This window comes from Solanum tuberosum, unplaced genomic scaffold, assembly GCF_000226075.1.
Source record: "Solanum tuberosum cultivar DM 1-3 516 R44 unplaced genomic scaffold, SolTub_3.0 scf00141, whole genome shotgun sequence".
NCBI classification, from domain to species: domain Eukaryota; kingdom Viridiplantae; phylum Streptophyta; class Magnoliopsida; order Solanales; family Solanaceae; genus Solanum; species Solanum tuberosum.
Window position 1 is genome coordinate 811637 of NW_006239075.1, and position 19782 is coordinate 831418.

The window sequence follows — 19782 nt, forward strand, 5'->3', positions numbered from 1 at the left end:
TTGATCATGAATCCAGAATGATTTGGGTGGGTCCCTGTGCATGATTTAGGAGACAAGTCAATCTTTATTAGTTACATTTGTTGAAACAACTACAGTTAAAGGTACAGAGAACAAGGTTTACGTGCCTTGGTTTCCTGGAACCAACGTCAACAATAAGAAAACACAAGCTCCCCCTTTTTTACTCTCTTGCGACGTATAGCGAAAAGTATTAATTTCATAGTTGTCAAACATGTAAATTTTATTTCTAAAAGAGACATATTGGCAATACAAAAGCAGTACCATCAGAAAAAGTCATCGAATAAAGATGACTTTCTAGTGACAACTAGATTAAAAATAATAGGCTAGTTAGTAGTTAAACTTGAATGATAGTACATAATATTATTTTTTTAGTAACCTTGTAGGGGTAGGTGACCGATATCCTATAAAACTGATGGAGGTATTTGAAGGTGACAAATATATTGTCGAATTAATCAAGTTGCACATAAACTAGCTCGACAGTAGTAGGAATGTGCAGTACTTGTTTTTTTTCCCGTCTTAATGCATGTTATAGCTGATCTATGTCCAGTTTTCTCATTGCTTGCCTTGGTCTAGGTAATGTGTAGAAAGAAAAGGAGAACCATTAAATCATCTGCTTGGTTCATTTAAAGCTTTCTTCTAAAAGAAAATGTGTATGTCATGTAAGATACGTGTGTTTGTCTTGTTCAATTTTATACAAATTTAAGTGTTTATTTGTGCACACTCAAAGTTGGAGGGCATAGTTGTTCGCTGAAGCCAAGTTAAGAGTCATGTTTATGTAGCCTTTGTTTTTTATCAAAAAAGGAAAGAGAATTTCTTATTTATTTTCTAGTATTTGATAAATAAGTCAAATAATACTATTTCAAGAGCATCTGGTTTCGTAGTGTCGGAGTGGAATGGTCAAGGGAGGAGGTGGGGTGTTAGGTGGGTTACAAATAGGTAATGAATTTGTAATGTTAGTTATGTAACTTGATTTTCATACTATGATTAGAAAAGAACATTTTACACATTTTTAATGTCTATCGGTGAACATATAAAATTAGAAAACACATACTAATAAAAATTTGGGGTAATTATCGAATCAAATAAACATTCAAATACCATAATTTGATTTAAATATCAAACACAAATAAGTATTTATCCAAAAATAACTCTAGAATTTAGGGGCAGTGTATCTCTCTTCTTCTCCACCAAATCCAAACCCCCCATTTGGCGCCTACTGCCTATTTACTAAACCCTGTTTGTCTTAAGTTCACATTCAACTTGCAAACACGGGCGGGCCCCTAAATTTTCCAGTTCCCCAAATTCTCTGTATTCTCTCGAGATTTCTCTCTCTTCTCCTTGTGCTTTAAATTTGAAAATTGAAATCCCTTCATTTTGAATTTTGAAAAAAATCCAGGTTAATGGCAAGTCTTCTAGCTTCTTCAGGGTTTAACCTATTTTTAATGGGGGTTTTGAGTTTCTAGATCCGTATCAGCTTAAAACCTAGGTATGCATATTTCATTTCCCTTTTCAAAATGCCATGTAGTATATATTCTTATTATTTTTGGGTGATTTTTTGGTTTTCATTGGGTGTCTTGATAGCTGCATTGGAGCTCGACTAATTCGGATTTGTGCGGGTTAGGCCCATTTGGGTTGTGCTTCCTCCTAAGATTTGTTTTTCCATTCCCATGTCTCAAAATCAAAAACTCTAGTTTCATTCCCTGTTTCTTTTTTATTATTGCTGAAGTAAGATATTATTTTGCTGGGTTGTGGGTTTTACTAGAGAGTGCATATGTGGGTTTGTGAGAGTATTATGTCTTTCAGTTATTATTTTGAATTTGTTTTTGTTTTACATGTTCACCTAGTGGTGGTTATATTTAAGAATGTCTGGCTTAATTGATTGTGATCTTGTGTAGTTTAGAGACGATTGTGTTACTGTATCGAATGTGTCCGCTTGGATTGTTGCTCAATCTGCTTTGTTTTTGGCATTTCTATATTCTGAAATAGTTCGTCAATTTAGTGCTTTATTTGTCGAGTCAATCCACCCGGAGAAGACTTGAGAGCATGTTTGAGATCAATGTGAAAGTAAGAATGCCTACAACTCTAAATTGTGCTTTCAGAAATTAAACCATTTTGAACCTAAGCAGATGAAGATAAGTAGACCTGGGTAATTTAATATTGTTTACTGTTGGTTTTTTGGTGTATACAGTGTTGGCAACCTATAAATAATTGATTGCCTTTGCTTGTAAAATGGGGATTTCTCTCTCTTTCTTGTTCTGTTAGTTGGAGCCATGAGCTCTAAGAGAAAATCACATCACTAAAGGTAAATAAAACATCATTTTGGATGTTGTTGGATAAAGAGAATTTTAATATCCGTTTCTTTGGGTAACTCGGTGTGTAGCTTGATGGTCAAATCAATGAAGCTGTAATGGAGCATGTGTTGTTGTTTTGCTGTGTGTAAGTAGCTTTGTGTCTTTTAAAGTTAAGTATTATAGGGCACCTAAGGGTGCGGCCTAGTGGTCAATGAAGAAGGTTAAGAACCATGAGATCTCATGTTCAAATCCCAGCGGAGAAAAAAATACTAGGTATCAAGTAGAATTAGTCGAGGTGCCCGTAAGCTGGCCAGGACACCAGTCATATAAAAGAAAGTTCGTTATTCTGGATCCTGTCTGCTGAAAACAAATATACTCTCAAGTAACTGAGTTATTTTGCATCATATGAGGTGTTACTGAAAATTTAAAGATGTATCTTATTATCAACTTCTGCATGCTTATTTTATCACCAACTATGGAGGTATATAACCATATTTGATGGAATACTCGGCATATGCAGGGATTAACAACATTATAAGAGCAATGACAGCTGTAAGTCCTTATTTTGATGACTTGCGATGTCAACCTGAGGTCATTCATCCTCCACAAAACGAAGACTGCACGGTCATTGGTGAACATATGAATGAGCCTGCTCAACATACAGCAAAACCTAATGTGACTGTTTCCAGTAGTGTTCGTGAATTATTGGAATGTCCTGTATGCTTAAATGCTATGTATCCACCCATCCATCAGGTGTGAATATCTGATTTTTTGCTGATAAATGCTGACATCCTTACTAGCCTTTGCTTAGTGTTACATACAAAAAGAAAATGTTCTCTTATCCTCTTGCTCTTACAGATGTTTCAATCTTTATATAAACAAATGAAAAAAAGAAGTAAAAGATAAGTTAAGGGGGAAAAGGGTAGTTTCGTCAGTTTCTTCTTTTAGAATAGTGTAGAATGAAGTTAATTTACATGTTCCTATTTATCTCTTTTATCTTTTAGAGACGTTAGTGAAAAAAATACTCCTCCATTTCGATGGTGGGTTGTAGATTACAAGGGTAGTGTGGACATTGTTATATTTTAATTTTATTTCGTCTATTGTTGGTCTGGAATGAATTTTATTTGGATAAACCTATAACCTGACCAACTTATTTGGGACTGGGCCGTTGTTGTCAACTTATTAATTTTTGAATAAATTTTACATATTCTGGAACTGTATAAAAGTAACAAGAAATCAGTTCTATATTGTCAAATATATTTAGTACGTATTTGAAATAGTCATTGTCAAAGAAACATTATTTGATTCCCAATAGTACCATTTAAACTGGAACAGAGGGAGAACTGATTCACACTTACTAACAATTAGTGGAGTGATATCCTTAATTCTTTGGCATAGCTATTCTATTTATTATAAAGGATTGTTATCATTTTCTCTTGTTCTTGCATATGCAGTATTTAATTCTTCTCTATCTCTTTGCCCTTATTGCAGTGTTCCAATGGTCACACACTATGTTCTGGTTGCAAACCTAGGGTTCATAATCGCTGTCCAACATGTAGGCATGAACTTGGAAATATCCGATGTCTTGCATTGGAGAAGGTTGCTGCATCTCTTGAACTCCCATGTAAATATCAGAGCTTTGGATGCATAGGCATCATTCCTTACTACAGCAAGCTAAAGCATGAGTCACAATGCTCATTCAGACCCTATAATTGTCCCTATGCGGGGTCAGAGTGCACTGTCATTGGCGACATACCATATATAGTTGCCCATTTAAAAGATGATCACAAAGTTGATATGCACATGGGAAGCACTTTCAACCATCGCTATGTGAAGTCAAATCCCCATGAAGTGGAAAATGCTACATGGATGCTCACAGTAAGTATGATTGCTCTTCTTCCATTCAGTTCAGATTAGTTTGTGGTCTAAGTCTAATAGAAATTAGGCAGCTCTGACAAAAATTTATGATATGTGCTAGATTTGTGTATTGGAGAATGGTAATATTGTGATTTCTTTGCTATGAAGCATGGGCACATAGACTTTAGGTTGTGAGTTTGAGACTGACTAAGTCTTTTTATTTTAGTTTTTTCAGTTGAGATGTTGGAGAGTTCTATTTGACGTCCCTACTTTTTGTTTGTAATGATCGGGGGAAAAATATTACTTTTCACAAAATAAGTTCAGTTAGTTCATAAAATGAACGAATAAAAATTCCAAACTCCTCTTGCCTTTATTATATAGTGTTTTAAATTGGATGATGAGGAGACTTTCAGCTCTATTTGGAAGTCTCTATTAAGTTTGATGTATTGATAGCGCTTTGAAGGTTTTTGGTGCAATAAGTTTTTGTTGGATTGAGGAATAGTTGATTGATCACTCATGTGCTTAAAACTAAAACGGATAAGAATGACTCAGGATATACTCTTATCCATGAGATGATAAAAATACCAACAGGTGTACCCAAGAGGTTGCACATGAATGAACATATTGGTTCATAAAACAAATGAATAGTTTTTTCCTTTGGGTTAAAGTTACATAGCTAATTATATTTCTAATGACACGATCTTTTATCCAATTCGTGTTGATGCCTCCTTAGTGTTCATAAAATATATTATGTGAGAGTTCTTATTGCTAAGTGGTTATATGATTTACTAATTTTTGGGAAGAGCAAATGATTAAGGTTGTTAATCCAGTTTAAGAATGCAATGCTGGAACCATATTGTAGTTCCGTGGTCTTATTCTTGAAGCCATAATTTTCCCAACCAATAGTTTTCTTGTTTGTCATATCTGGTGAAAATTTGTCTGTATTGTTTGTTTTTTATGGGTCACATTATATGGTCAGGATATTTTATACTTTTAGCATATTACTTGCCTTTAATTTTGGAGAAAATAGAATGTGGGAGATGTGGGTAGCAGCTTGGTGGTTTTTTATTTTTTTTATTTTTATGGCTATACTTTTAGTTAACGATTTGCATGATTGTATAAGCTGGAAACCCTTAAATCTTTTGTCCGAAACACTGTATACTCTTATCTCAGTGGTAAGGCATTTGGCTACAGAAATGGATTTGTAATTTGGCTGCCCATTGCAAAATGACTGTTGTTTTGGGGAGCCTTTAGAATCTGGATGATCAAATACTTGGCATCATATTTACAGCAAGGGCCATGATAATCTGACCAGATTAGGGGACCTTTTTGTGATTTTTTCTCTTTTGGGGAGAACCTTAGCCAGGAAAAACTTTGAGCAACCTCCATCTTTGCGCTGCATGCCTTTTGGGGGTCTCTTTCTGGAGTGAGTAGGTACAATAAATGTACTAGTAATTGGAAGTCAGAATGGGAGAGCATTCATCTTAGGATGAGCTTACTACTTAGATGTTTTCAGCAATCATCCGTTCCACACTTGGCTACCCAGCTAAAGACCCAATGAATTTCCCTATTGGTCCAGGTCATTTTGTGGCAAAACGGATTATTTATGACGAAGAGAATGAGCTTCAGAGAGTGATGCGTAGCTTGTCGGATTATACTCAACCAGTTATATGTTATGATGCAAACCTATTTTGTGCACTTCCCTTGTCACTGTGTGGAGTCTAACACGGTGGTTTTAGATGATTTTAGCAGATATTATTGCTTAATTTTTGGTCCTGTACCTTTTGTGTTTATATCTGAATACGTCATAAATTTTTCTCTTGTAAAATTTTCCTCCAGGTTTTCAGTTGCTTTGGTCAGTACTTCTGTTTACACTTTGAAGCATTTCAACTTGGAATGGCACCAGTTTATATTGCGTTTTTACGGTTCATGGGTGATGATGAAACAGCAAAGAACTTTAGCTACAGTCTTGAAGTAGGAGGCAACGGAAGGAAGCTGATTTGGCAAGGGGTACCTAGAAGCATCAGGGACAGTCACCGTAAAGTTCGAGACAGTTTTGATGGCCTCATCATTCAACGTAATATGGCGCTCTTCTTTTCTGGTGGAGACCGGAAAGAGTTGAAGCTTAGAGTTACTGGTAGGATATGGAAAGAACAATGATGTCCATTGTAGCAGGACACTTGTAGTTGTAGTAGTAGTAGTAGTACTGTTTTAGTCCAAGGAGTAGGTTTTATTCATCTAGCAATCAGTGAAAAGTCTTCTGATCAATGTATTTTCTTGAACAAGGAGCAACCTCTCTTTGCCTTGTCCATGATTAAAATACATAAGTGAGAAGGCCTAGTCAGCTTGTAGAATGTGTCTTGCTGTCTAATGTATTCTACAGTTAAAGATGTGTATCCATGAAGTTCTCTTTATTGCAGAAATCCTGTTTATTCTATTTCAATTAGTTAGTTAACCAAAAGTGGGAATGGTATCAGTGTTGGTTTTGGAGTTTGTGATTCAAAAAAACAAGAGTAAGGTAGCTATAGCTGGTGCCAAGTATATAAAGCACAACCTATTTCTAGCATTAACTTCAAACATGTTCCTTTAGAAGCAATAATTAAGGCATGGTTGGATCAAAGTAGTAGAAAAAGTGTATTTTTTTATCCAAAAATAATAATAGGGACATTTTTTAAACTAAAGTATTAATGGAGAATATGTTGTTCAATTTTGCATAGTTTAAAGATATTTTTGATTAATTTTTCGTAAATTCAATGCATTGAAAAAATGACTATAAAGGTATAATAGGGTTAAAATAATTTAACAAGTAAAGACGTTCATCTATTTTTAATAGAAAGAACTGGGAAGTACTAAAAACACTCCTAAATTCAGTGCAAATTATTAGTTTTATTCATAAATTATTTATAGCCTTAAAAACACTCATTCACTTGATTAACTTAAATACATTTTCAATTTTGCAACATTAGTGAAACATACCTCTAAACACTTAGTTTAAGGGTGTTTTCAACACTTCTCTCAGTCTTTTATTATGAGTCTCATGCTCCTACAAGCGTTTGAACTCACTTGTTATGTCATGTGACAGATTGAAAGTGTATCCAAATTAAGTTAGTCAAATAAAAAAATATTTTTAAGGTTGTTGATAGTTCGAAAACGAACTTAAAAATTTAATGAATTATAATTCTAACCATGCTTATTTGTTATTTGTAGAGTAAAAAGTTGAGAAAAAATTTAGAACTTTTTACTCTTGAATTAAAGTTTTATATTTAGTTTAATTAAAGACACTTGTTTGATAGGGAAGTAGGAAGATTGGGTCAAATCCACTTCCACGTGATCAATATTGAATGGAGTAGATTCATTATTCTACTCTCTTTTTTTATTTTTCAAAAACAATTTATTTAGCTAACAAAGGCCCACATAAACTTCTGGCTAAAATTGCAATTGCTTTTTCCCTGCCAAAGATTTGGACCACTTCTGTCTTTTCACTCCAAGCCACATATATTCTGTTTACTACTCCCTCCGTCCCATTTTATGAGAGATACTTTTACTCGGCACGGAGTTTAAAAAAAAAGGAAGAGTTTTAAAACTTGTGGTTCAAAATGAATGATCGAAATCTGTGTGGCTGTAAATCATTTCATTAAGGGTAATATAGACATTTTATAGCTAAATTGTTACTTGATATAGAAATGTGTCATTCTTTTTTAAATTGACTAAAAAGAAAAGTAAGTCACATAAATTGGGACAGAGGGAGTACCATTTTCCCTTTTTCTTTTTTATTATATATAAAACAGATATAAAAAAATTAAAATCCTAAAGATTTTAGATAATAACATGTGTTACTCCTTTTATAGTTTATTTATGCATTATATTATGCTGTCTGAATTTTCTCCAATTCTTTTTTTTTGTTACCCTAAAATTACGCAATTTAGTGAGACTAATTTTGAGTATCTACCAAGTTATGAAACATGTATTTTTCTGTAGAATAATTATTTTTAAATCTAAGAAAATCAATATAACTTTATTTTATTTAAGGCAGGTTGAGAGACAGTAAATCATGTAATTAAAGTATAATTCATTTACGAAAAAAGTATTGAGACTATAATTTTATCATCATTTTATAATGGGATAGAGTACATCCTTTTATTGTTTTTGAAGGGATTTTACTTTGTATCAATTTGAATTAATTAATCATAATTAAATTTCTTGAATAAACTTTACATTATATTTAAATTAATCAAAATTATTGAATTTATAATATTATTGATTAATATTTTTTTTTTAAAAAGCTTTTAAAGAGAGAGAAGAAAAAACAAAGGGTAGGCAAACAAACAATATTAATTATGAAAGGATATTTGAGATCTATCTCATCAAATGAGGATACCAATTTAGATTTAATCGGATCATATTGACGTATGAATTTAGATATAATACAAATATAAAATATCACATGAATTTAAATTAGATTAAACTACATAAATCCCACTAGTTTAGGTCCTAATTACTAAGATTCCCGATAATTTCAAATATTACTTCCTCTATCATATTTCATACTTAGGATACATGAGTTTGAATCTGTGAGATACATGTATCTGTCGAATTTAAAATCGAGATACGTATTTTATTTGTTTAAATTAATTGATTGTAACTGATTTCCTTAATTAGAGGAGTAATTGATGATTTTTAGAATATATGGGCAATTAATTCTTGAAATTAAATTAATCAAATCTCTTAATATAGGGTAAATCAATGAGTGTATTTATGTTTAATTAATTTCATTTATTATTCTTTGAAATAATAAATTCATTAATATTATTATTAATAAAAACAAAACATGTATATCTTGGTCATGTAATTTGATTAAATTCATTTTAGTACTCTTAAAATAATAAATTCATTAATTTGATGTATCTATTATCAATATATGATGTATCCTACAAACTAAACACTTAGATACATGAGTATCATACAAGTACATTCATATGTATAATAGAAGTATCTAGTATTAATTTCGTGTGTTTGTTATATGTGTCTATTATTAATTTTATGTATCTGTTTATATGATCTAATTTTAATTTCATGTATCTGTCATATGTATCTAGTATTAATTTGATGTATCAAGTATCAATTTCATACATTATATTCAAAAACGTGTATCTCGGATACAGAGTAAGTTGTAAGCATATACATAAATTATGTGTATCTAAAATATGGAATGTAATTGAAACAATCGAATTTAGGAACAACTCACGATGTTAGAGTATCTGTCTTATCACTAATCCAAAAAAAAAGTAAGCATATGAATTTTTTTCTCACAAATACATATAATTTTAACTTAGATACATCAATTCTTAACTAGATACATGTACATCTGATGTGTATCCAACATTGTTGCATATCTAATGGTGTATTTATTATGTTAAGTAAAGCTTGGCGTAACTCTTCCCTCTTGATTGAGTCGTTCCTATACTTAGATCTATTCTCGGCTTGAATGTTAACTGATGAAGAGTCAGTCTCTACAATGAAAAACTCATGAGTAAAAATAACAAATAAAAGTTGTTTGATTTAGTATAATATTGTTAATGTGTAGTACCTTTAACAAGAATCATCTTATTTTGAGAATGACCAGCCATTAAAGTATTTGAGAAACAACAAAATAAAAAATATAAAACCTAATTTGTAGAACTTTTTAAAATTGAATGTCAAAACATTATGAACTTTAACTCAGATACAAAACCAAGATACATGAGAATAATAAAATAATAGAAACAAACATATATGTATCATGTTGATTTGAACATGCAAATATGTATCGAGAGGATGAAGGAAGAAAAAGGGAGAAGATGGAGGAAGAATGAGGGTTAGTGGACGTGGGGTGGGGAACGGCAGGTGTGATTTATGTGATAAAAAATTTGAGTTGTTAATGTGGACCATTAATAAAGGAGATTAAATTTAAGATAATTATCCAATACCATATTTAAGGGATTTGTGTATCTAATTAAATCTTTTAAAATATATGGTATAAATATTAAAAGTGGTAGTGTATGTAATTGTTTTAAACTAGAGGTAAATATTGTATATATGGTAGTGATGTATGTGTAGTTAGGTAGTTTTTCCTTTAAATTAATCACTTCTTGAATACGAACAAAAAAAGGTAAAAAGAATAGTGAAAAAACAATGTCATAAAAACTCACACCACAATCTTTTTTTTATTTTTTTTTCAATTTGTCTTCGTATCTACGTTGGAGTCCGATTAAATTTTGATTCGCGACCAGAAGTCAGTACAAAGTTACTGATAAACAACAACAGTTACAAACATAGAATAAAGCGCTCTCTCTCTCTAGAGAAGGAAATTCAACAGAAAACACCAGAAATTAAAGCTGCTTATTGGTTTTCTATACACGAAGCTCTTCCCGAAAGGTAATTTTTCGTCTTCATCTATTCAAAAACCTTCTCATAAAGTGGATTTTGGAATCGAAAATTGAGAAATTGAGCTTCGTAATTTGTGTATTTTGCATGTGTAAAATTTCATATTTGAGCTGTTTCACTATTCAGTTGCTGTTTGCGGTGAATTCGATGCACGCCTTTTATTTGGATTTGATTCTTATAAATTATTATTTTTTTGATGAAATTGAGTTTAGATGCTGAAAAAGTTGAGATGTAATACGCTGAATTTGTTAACTCATTGTATGATTAATTGAATTTCATTTAGATTTACATGTTTTTGCAAATAAAAAATGAAGAAATCTCAAAAGGAATGGAAAATTGGATTTGAGCTTGGCAATTTCTGTTATTTGTTGTTTCCCTAATAATTAAAACTTTTTTCCTTACATAGTTAATTGAGTTTTGAACTGGAATGTGTGAAAAATCATATAACTTTAAGGCTTTTTTGTAGTTTGAAAGATGAAAAATATGGAGTTGAATGTATTAGATTTAATTTCACAAGTAATTTGGCTTTGTGGCATGGATATTTGAAGGAAATGGTTTTATGTGTAGAAATGTTGAGACATGACAATCGAAGAAGTCTGATCATTATATCTGAAGGTTGAATTTAAGTTTTATAGTATGATTTATTTATGCTCCTGGATGTATATTTTGTTGTATAGAGTGTGCTGTTATTTTGCTGATCCATCTTTTGTTAACTGCATAGGTTTGTTACTTTGGAGATTCTGTGGCAAGCAGCGTCATGACGTCCTCGCTTCATTATCATTCAGGTTATTTTATGGGGGTTTAGTATACTATTTTGTCGGCGGTATAGATTTGTTTCTTGAGTCCTTAACTGTGTTGTGTTGATTGTGAAGTTAGCTCGATTCACATGTCTTTCATTACTAAATGATGTCTGTTGCCTTGCTCTTCTACACAAATAGTATGATACAAACCCTTCATCTCCTGCTAGTACAATCTGGCACATTTTTTTCCGTGATTCCTCCAGTTTTCTGATATGAAGCACATTCATGACATCAAAAGTGCAGCTTGAGAATTTTCCCATACTATTGTGGAAGATTGTTTTTTAAGTGTTGTGAGAGATTCTTAAGAAGATAAAGGCAGTTGGAAGAATTCTATTCTGCATCCTTGGGCTAATTTGGATGAAAGAAATAGGAGAATATTCTAGAATAGCAAAAGATGTAAAAAAATATATACAAGATAATTCATTTGTTGTAAGGTGAAGAATCCTGGTTATGTATAGGTAGTCAAGATTCAGGAGTACTTGTTTGATGACACTGGTTGAACTGATTATCTTTTAATACATTCTTTTGATGCCTTCATTGTGTAGTTTTGACTTATCAAAATGAGTTGGACTTATCATGATAGAAGAAAATAAATTATTGTCTGCATATGCTTTTGTTTCACATTCAATTTGTTAAGAACCACAGTAAACTCAGACAAAAGCAGTGGGAATTCAAAGTAAGTTGGATATGTATTTTTGGTTACATGAACAAAAGGTTCTAATGCCTATGTTAATGCAATAAATTTTCAGATGGTAGTGAGAATGAACAGTCAGAAAATCAATCAGAGGCTCACAGCGAGTCTTCATCCCCTGCAGCTGGAATGTCTGTCCCTGGCACTGTAACACCAAATATGCACTATGTTATGCCCAATCTACTTGGCAATGGAAATTCTATGGTATATTTGAAGCACCAATTAACTTCTACCGCCAGATTTCTGAAAAATCACTATTAAGTCCTGAATTGACATCTTCTTCTACTGGATAATTATTCTTGCTGACAGACGCAACCCCCCTCTTGTTCTTTCGATCAGATGTTATCCTATAACTGCTGTCATGAATCAATTAGGGGCCTCGTCAGACGTCAAATAGGTTATAAATATCTCAAGAATTAACTGATTGTAATAGGCATGTAGATATACTGACGATGGTTCTGTGAGTTTTATCATTTTGCACTTGTTAATAGGCTTCTTTATTTTGTGAGATGAAGTGCACATGCTCATTTTTGGTTATCATAAGAATGTGATATCGTTCTGATCTTCATTAGCAGAGACACCACTTTGACACTTGTAACAGCCAACAGGAAACCACGTGTATTTCTTGCCCAAATAGTTTGCTGTGCAAAAGCCTGAAAGCCAAGTTGATAATAATTATCTTAATGTGGGGCATAATGGAGCTATGACTGTGCTTATGGATTCTTGTATCTAGAGATAAATACATATGTGGGGCAAAAGATATTATTTTAGATATATGAATGAATAGTCGGATGTTTCACACAAACCTATAAATTGAAGAAAGTTGCTTATTAGATAGCATTACAGAATACATTGGTGTCGTTCAGACTATTTGAGAAAGCAATAGGTGAGTATGAACCTAAGAAATGGATATAAATGCATCAAGTGGCTTAAGTATTCCAAATGTATTCAGTAGTAGGATGGAAAATATTTCTACTTATAGATTGTCATGCTGTATACTTGGCTGATATAATAAGGGTTGATAGTCTCTGACGAGGAATTAGAAAATTTGTATATTTCTTGAAGATAGGGAATGACCTTTTTGTCCTTATATATGATATTGCTTTTGATTATTTGACGACTTTCTCTTGATAGGAGTTAGAAGTTAGAACCACTAATAAGAACATCGAGTTGTGAGAAGAAACACAGGTATCCTGTGTAGTGTGTGCTTATGTAAATAGCATAAATTTTTTGAATGGTGGTGTTGTAACATTAAGAATACATATTTCATGACTTCTCGATACTTATGATCCATCATGGTTGGGTTTGTCAATCATAACTGAAGACCTTGGGACGGAGTTTGATTTTCCTTTTTGGGCTTGTTTTCTGGTATTTTCATTGGTCTTGTAAATCAGGTATAGTTGGGTTAGACACAAACACTTTAATTATAATCTCTCATTTCTGTTTTAAGCAGCATCCTGTTTTACAAGCTTGTGTTATTTTGTAACTAATTCTCTAGGCATTGCTTCGTTTTCAGATTGCTCGATCTGTTTGTCACTCCCTACAACTGCACTTGCCAGTTGCCACAATTTGGCAAATTTTTTCTTGTAGGTCTACTGGCCTAGAGTTTCATGTAAGGTAAGTCTTTGTCCTATAGGAGGGATACACTAGCAGAATTCTTTGAACACCATGGATAAGATGATCTGAAGCAAGTAGACTCTTTATGCGGCAGCTTGAAGCATAGAGTTAGTTATATAGTAAACACTTGTTTAAATGCAAACCTTTTAAATTTTGCCATCTTTTCAACTTTGTGAATGAAATTTAGTGCTACAATTGTTCCAACAGTTGTTGAAAATCCATTGTTCCTTATTTGGACCGCTGCATAAAGATTTTCCTGGATTAACCTGGAGCTGGATGTTTTATCTCCCTCCCTTTCTTCATTTGGCACACATAATAACCTGCAATCTTAAGTATTCTTAGTAGGACACTCATTTTTATTGGACAGTCTTAAACTAGAGGCTTCTGATAGAGATTGCAGATCTTTAAGGTATCAGTTGGGGAATATTTGAAGCCTGTTTCTGTGTCTACTAATTTTATATTTACGCTCTGGTGATTGGTTATATTGGGTCTATTTTTCTGATAATAAATCTGCATCGATTTTTCATTAGATACAGGCTCAAACAGCTTATCCATATCCAGACCCATACTATAGGAGCATCTTCGCACCGTACGATGCACAGCCTTATCCTCCACAACCTTATCCAGCACAACCAATGGTATTAGATTTTCATAACACTTCTCATTTGGACTTTATTTATGAAATATCCCTATGAATTTGAGAGCTTAGTTGTGTCATTTTCTGTCAGGTTCACGTTCAGCTAATGGGAATTCAACAAGCGGGTGTTCCTTTGCCATCAGATGCGATAGACGAACCTGTTTTTGTTAATGCAAAACAGTATCATGGCATCTTGAGGCGTCGACAATCTCGCGCGAAAGCTGATTCAGAAAAGAAACTTCTGAAAGCTAGAAAGGTATTTTGTCAAAAAATGTTTTTGTCTTGTTGTTTGTTATGCTATGTTGCTTCAGTATCCAGTATTACAATTTACAGGCAAGTACAGGCAACCTGACAGCTTGTTTGTGGTTCATCTGCTGATTTATCACTTCCTACTTTTAAGTGTTTAACGGCCTTCCAGATGATTCATGTTTGTTATGCACATATTTCAAGTGTCTGCTCATTTCTAGTGCTATTTTAAACACATACAGGGGTCGCTTGGTTCACTTATTAGTTATGTTAGAATTATATATATGAATTATTATGCCATTAATAATATATAGGGATTATTATGCGGTGAATAATTATGTGAGGGTTGTTACACATCAAATAATATTATAGGGATTCTTATTCAGGGATATCTACTATGAGAGCATCTTTTTCTATATACTTCTTGGTAGACCAATATTTGCATTCTATCCCACATAAACTAATACATAGATTTCTGCATAAGTTAGGTCGATTTTAGTAGTGCACACTTTAATTTTGGAAATATAACGGTACTTTAGTAATGTAGAGTTCTATGTTGCAAACTAAACATCGTATTTGTTACCCAGAATTTTTATACCATGATTGGGTTTCCTTATGAGTCCCAACCAAACGAAAAAACCATAAAATTTCCTTTACTAATAATATATATACTGCAAGTGGAGTATGGATAGCAGACCATGAAAGCGACAGCAGAGCAAGTTCTCAAATGTATATTTTTTCTGGACTGTAACTTTGATCTCCTCTATTTTCAGTTGTTACATGTAAAAATCTAAATAGCTACTAGTAAGCCATATTAGTTTCACATTACATTGTGCAAAGGTTCTGATGCAACAAAAGCTCTTAATTCTAGAACATCTATAAATGTATATTATTGCTGGGGAACAAAGTGATTCCGTTCCCTGTTCGTAATTAAGGATCTTTCTCCAGGCAAAAAAATCCATTTTCTCTATGATTAATATGTGTATGTGGTAAGTTATGGGTTCTGATCAATAATGTCTTCTACTCCCTAATAAATAGCTCAAAGATGGTTATCAACTGTGCTGGAAACAGCTGCAAGATCCAATAGCATACAGTTGGTAATAAGGTGCCTTACACCATGATTAGAAGTTCTAATATCTGTTTCTGAGGCTATGTTTTTCCAGCAACAATACCTTGGGAGGCTCACAGTGCAAAATAATCTTGCAGCCTTACTTGCATGAATCACGCCATTTGCATGCATTGAAAAGAGCTAGAGGATGTGGGGGTCGTTTCCTGACAGCGAAGGAAACTGATAATCAGCAGAAACAGGATGAATCTGGTGATAAATCACACGTCAACATTAATCTCGAGTCTGGAAAAGACAAGGTTGCTTCTTCAGAGAATGCCTCTTGATTTATGCAATATCAAGGACTTTGTTGACCATAGTATGTTGTTGCTGTTTGTTGAAACAGCAATGCTTTTGTCAAAGTAGAACTGTGGTAGCTGGCCAAAATCAGGGTAATTGTGGTGTTCTTTATGTTTATCTCAGTGTAGATAGATCAGAATAGGCCACTTGTTTGAGAGCTACAAACTGGTCGATGGGCATATATTCTCTAAATACTATCTTTCTGAGCTTGTTTGTGGACGTTCTTTCTTGTCCTTTTGTAATTACCTTGTGATTCCTTCAATATGTTGTTCTGGTAAGTGTACGAAATATCGAGTCAGAAATTTGAGTTATAACGTTTAACACTATGTTTTGTTAGTTTAGGAAGATGAGGTGTAGCGCTGCTGGTTGATGGATTCTAATTTTCCAAGGTCAATGCATTTTGTGTCAATATCTCGGTTATAAGAAAGGTATCCACTGCGATTATTGATTCTTATGTCTTGCAAAGCAGCAGGTCTTATATTCGTATCCTGTTGTATTTACTTCTAGATATTCCTTCACTGTGGATTTGTAATAAAGAAATGTTAAATAAAATGTCAAGTGAGAAATTAGTGTTGGTTGAGAAGTTTTTATCTACTGTGTTACTAATCAGAATTTCTCCATTAATTCCTCGGTGTAGAAATTCAAAAAAGCTTGTCATATCTGTCTGCATTCAACTCATAACAATGGAGAGAGAGAGAGCAAACATCACTTTAGTCGTATAACTTGTCAAAAATAACAGATAGTTGATATTTATGGTATGGTTGAAACACGTAACGTACAATTCTATGGAGAAACTTTAGCTTATTACTATCTGCAGGTTCAAAACAAACTACTTTAATGCAGATTATAAAAGTTGTAAAAAAATATTATTAATATACTGAAACTATAGTTTCAAAAAGTGGAATGAATTGAGTGTTAAAATCTTATCTCGTATCAAGTTGAACCTATCCACCACTACACCGGCATTGCAAATAAGTATTACTAGGAAATATGAAACAAATATACTAGAGCCAAAAAGGCCTCTGGAGGACAAGAATGATCTCAGTAAAAGGATGCATAAATTCAGAAGCCCAAGAATTCAATGAGTAACAAATCTTCAACTCATAGCACAAAATTGTCTTGACATAGTGTTTCAAACAAAATGAAGGCTAATTAAACAACAAAGTCTAAATATTAAAGCCTTAGGTGTTGGTAGCCCGGGTGTAAATCTGCTGGCTAGCATGAGCAGACACCATCCTGATCAAACCTTTAGCCATCAATTCCCTGATTGCCTTCCTGGCAAGGGATCCACTAATCTGCAAAATATTAGCATAAGAATATCAGCATATAAAAAATGAACCACTCAACAATAAGCAATAACACAACTCCATAAGCTGAAATTTTGGTTTACTGGTTCCCACATGAGTATATTTACATTTCAAATAATTAGTGTAAGGTATAGCTTTTCCAGTCACTAATTAGAGAAGAAAATATCAAACATAAATTCATGAAAAACTTGTACCATGCATTTATAGAAGGTTGTTGCCATTTTAGCAGTCAGCATTGCATGTAGTGCACTAGTTTTAACAAAATACATGTTCTTTTAAAACTTAAAAATAACTACCAATAATAATTGATTTTCTATTATTCAAAAGAATAACTAAAGGCATGTTTGGCTTAGAGTTGTCAATTTGGTTGAGGAAAAAACTATGAACCTATTTGGATCGACTTTAAAAAAGTAACTAACGTCAAAAAAAAAAAAAGTAACTTAAATGACTTCCAAGTCAATAAAATAAGAAGCAAGTGGAGACCTACTTATGGTTTTTTAACTTTTTTAAAGTAATTGTTAACTTATTTTAAGTCATTTTAAACTTATTTTTAAGTTGTTAAAAACTTTCAAAAGCTAAAACTGACTTGAAATAAGTTTGAACAACTTTTAAACCAATTCATACAGGCTTTACATTTCAGAAATGTGTGACTACATTGGGTATGTTGTTATAAGAGCACTATAATTTAATTTTCTACATTTCAACAAAATCAAACATTTGGTTATCAGAACAGTAAATCCACCACCTATACAATATCTCTGAATTCTATTTGTTTGGCTCCTCAATTTTAATCAACATCATGATCCAATTTTAATCCCTTTGAAGAAAATGATTTCATAAACAACTATACAAGACTTTGAAAATCATTAATCAGCTTGAGTGAATCAATTTCACTACATGAGAGCTTGTTTCTCATGTATAGGACAAAACCTAACAAATTCTCCAACAACATACAATCAAAACCAGTTATCCTACATTCAAAATTTAGTACACATAGTCCATTTCAAAAGAAAACCAAAAACAAACTTGTTCTCCTAGAATTCAACCAGAACTAAATCACTAGACTAATACACTATTGCTGCCAAGTATTTTGAAAATCTATAACACCACAGCTCACTAGCTAGCTTTTCAGTTGAGTTAGTTGATGTAAAACTCAATTATTCAAGTATAAACAGAGTAGAATCATTCGACAACTTCCCGAACTACCACACAGAACCCTGAGCACTATATTTCAATAACTAACCTAAATGACCCACGATTGATAAAATTCATTCTTATAAGCAGCATATTCACATTACACAAAACACACACTTCATATTCAATACATAACAACTAGATCCATACTAGAAGAATATACATACCCTCAAACGGTCAGAGAGGACGGAAGGGGTGATAAGCTTATACTTGGGTGCTTCAGTGATAAGCTTGTCGTAAGTACCCTTATCGAACAAAACCATGTTGTTCACCTTCTCCTTTTGCTTTCCCTTGCTCCACTTCTGCAATTCCACATTCAAAACCCAGCATTAAAAACTCAAACTTTCCCTAGTTACCAACAAAACAAATACATAAATAGTTCAAACAAAGTGAAATAAGTATGACCTTCTTCTTCTGCTTGCCACCACCGGACTTGGCGGGCTTGGAAGACGGTGGAGGAGCCTTTTCCTTCTTAGGTGCCTGCAAACAAAATCAAACATATCAGCATTTAATACTCAAAATACATACAACACTAATCACACCAGTAGCAGAGAAGCTTACCATTGTCGCCGGAAGTTTCTAGGGGTAAGGGGGTGGGGAGTGGCGGAGGCTAGGGCAACAGAGGAAGGAACTGGAATGAAGAGAAAGGCGCTATTTCTAAACCTAAATTTAGGGATTCTAGGGTTTTTATTGGATCAGTTCTTATGGGCTTAATTTATTCTGGGCCGTATGGGCTTCACTCATCAGGCCGAAAGGAATGGATACTCAATTTCGGGATCACCATTTAAGTCATATTTGTCGACTGTTGCGTTCTATTAAAGTCGAAATCATTTGTGTGAGATTAAGCTTTAACTTCGGACAAAATATCTCAAATTTCATATACATATGATTAAAGTTTAATTATTTTTGCTTAAACTTCAACGGTATACAGTTGAATTCAATTGTTTTTCATCATAAGCGTCAGCCAATTTTACTTGAAGTTCAGTCATTTTGCATGAATTTCAACTGTATGTAGTTAGACTTGCCAAATCCTCACTCCAGACATCGCATATCTGAAATTATTTTGAAGTGAATAGCCAAATAAAAATAGGAAAAATTACTTAAATACACAACACTTCTTTACCTATTCTCAATATTTCCCTACTCTTTTACTAAAATACAAAAATCCCTTATTTTCCCCCAACAACTTAACCGGATACTTTATTAGTTTAAGTATCCGCCCGTTATTAATTAAAGTATCCGCGCTGCTATATTAAGTATCCACACTGCTATATTATGTATCCGAAAAACACTAAA

The 19782-nt window shown here is 33.0% G+C and overlaps 3 protein-coding genes across 6 annotated transcripts; 2 read left to right on the forward strand and 1 right to left on the reverse strand.

Moving 5' to 3' along the window:
• Window positions 1-1165: 1165 nt before the first annotated feature.
• On the forward strand, window positions 1166-6603 carry LOC102599941 (E3 ubiquitin-protein ligase SINAT5-like). Of its 2 annotated transcripts, XM_015311158.1 has the most exons (5): window positions 1166-1504; window positions 2018-2082; window positions 2830-3062; window positions 3801-4187; window positions 6006-6520. In XM_015311158.1, exons 3-5 carry the CDS (start codon window positions 2853-2855, stop codon window positions 6324-6326), a joined length of 918 nt encoding a protein of 305 aa, XP_015166644.1. In that variant the 5' UTR covers window positions 1166-1504; window positions 2018-2082; window positions 2830-2852; the 3' UTR covers window positions 6327-6520. The 2 variants fall into 2 exon arrangements, with proteins under 2 accessions (XP_015166644.1, XP_006353013.1); XM_006352951.2 differs by lacking the exon at window positions 2018-2082 and having other exon boundaries at window positions 1167-1504; window positions 6006-6603.
• Window positions 6604-10461: 3858 nt separating this feature from the next.
• Window positions 10462-16394, forward strand: LOC102600275 (nuclear transcription factor Y subunit A-7). 3 transcript variants are annotated; one of them, XM_006352952.2, is made up of 6 exons: window positions 10462-10580; window positions 11311-11374; window positions 12139-12284; window positions 14228-14335; window positions 14426-14590; window positions 15787-16394. In XM_006352952.2, the coding sequence occupies exons 2-6, from the start codon at window positions 11347-11349 to the stop codon at window positions 15970-15972; spliced, it is 633 nt and encodes a 210-aa protein (XP_006353014.1). In that variant the 5' UTR covers window positions 10462-10580; window positions 11311-11346; the 3' UTR covers window positions 15973-16394. The 3 variants fall into 3 exon arrangements, with proteins under 3 accessions (XP_006353014.1, XP_006353015.1, XP_015166645.1); XM_006352953.2 differs by having other exon boundaries at window positions 14234-14335; XM_015311159.1 differs by having other exon boundaries at window positions 15744-15900.
• Window positions 16395-17026: 632 nt separating this feature from the next.
• Window positions 17027-19158, reverse strand: LOC102600827 (40S ribosomal protein S25-2). The gene is made up of 4 exons (XM_006352954.2): window positions 19048-19158; window positions 18892-18966; window positions 18654-18788; window positions 17027-17280 (listed from the first exon to the last, which is right to left on the reverse strand). Exons 1-4 carry the CDS (start codon window positions 19048-19050, stop codon window positions 17167-17169), a joined length of 327 nt encoding a protein of 108 aa, XP_006353016.1. The 5' UTR covers window positions 19051-19158; the 3' UTR covers window positions 17027-17166.
• Between the last annotated feature and the right edge of the window lie 624 nt (window positions 19159-19782).

Bases quoted from the DNA above. Each gene is read 5' to 3' on its own strand.
- LOC102599941 (XM_015311158.1), top strand. From the start codon at position 2,853: ATGACAGCTGTAAGTCCTTATTTTGATGACTTGCGATGTCAACCTGAG. The intron at 3,063-3,800 runs GTGTGAATATCT...CCCTTATTGCAG, and splicing joins TGTATCCACCCATCCATCAG to TGTTCCAATGGTCACACACT. The intron at 4,188-6,005 runs GTAAGTATGATT...ATTTTCCTCCAG, and splicing joins ATGCTACATGGATGCTCACA to GTTTTCAGTTGCTTTGGTCA.
- LOC102600275 (XM_006352952.2), top strand. From the start codon at position 11,347: ATGACGTCCTCGCTTCATTATCATTCAG. The intron at 12,285-14,227 runs GTATATTTGAAG...ATTTTTCATTAG, and splicing joins TTGGCAATGGAAATTCTATG to ATACAGGCTCAAACAGCTTA. The intron at 14,591-15,786 runs GTATTTTGTCAA...ATAATCTTGCAG, and splicing joins AACTTCTGAAAGCTAGAAAG to CCTTACTTGCATGAATCACG.
- LOC102600827 (XM_006352954.2), bottom strand. The intron at 18,789-18,891 runs GTCATACTTATT...GTGGAATTGCAG, and splicing joins GTGGCAAGCAGAAGAAGAAG to AAGTGGAGCAAGGGAAAGCA. The intron at 17,281-18,653 runs GTATGTATATTC...AATATTTTGCAG, and splicing joins TCCTCTCTGACCGTTTGAGG to ATTAGTGGATCCCTTGCCAG.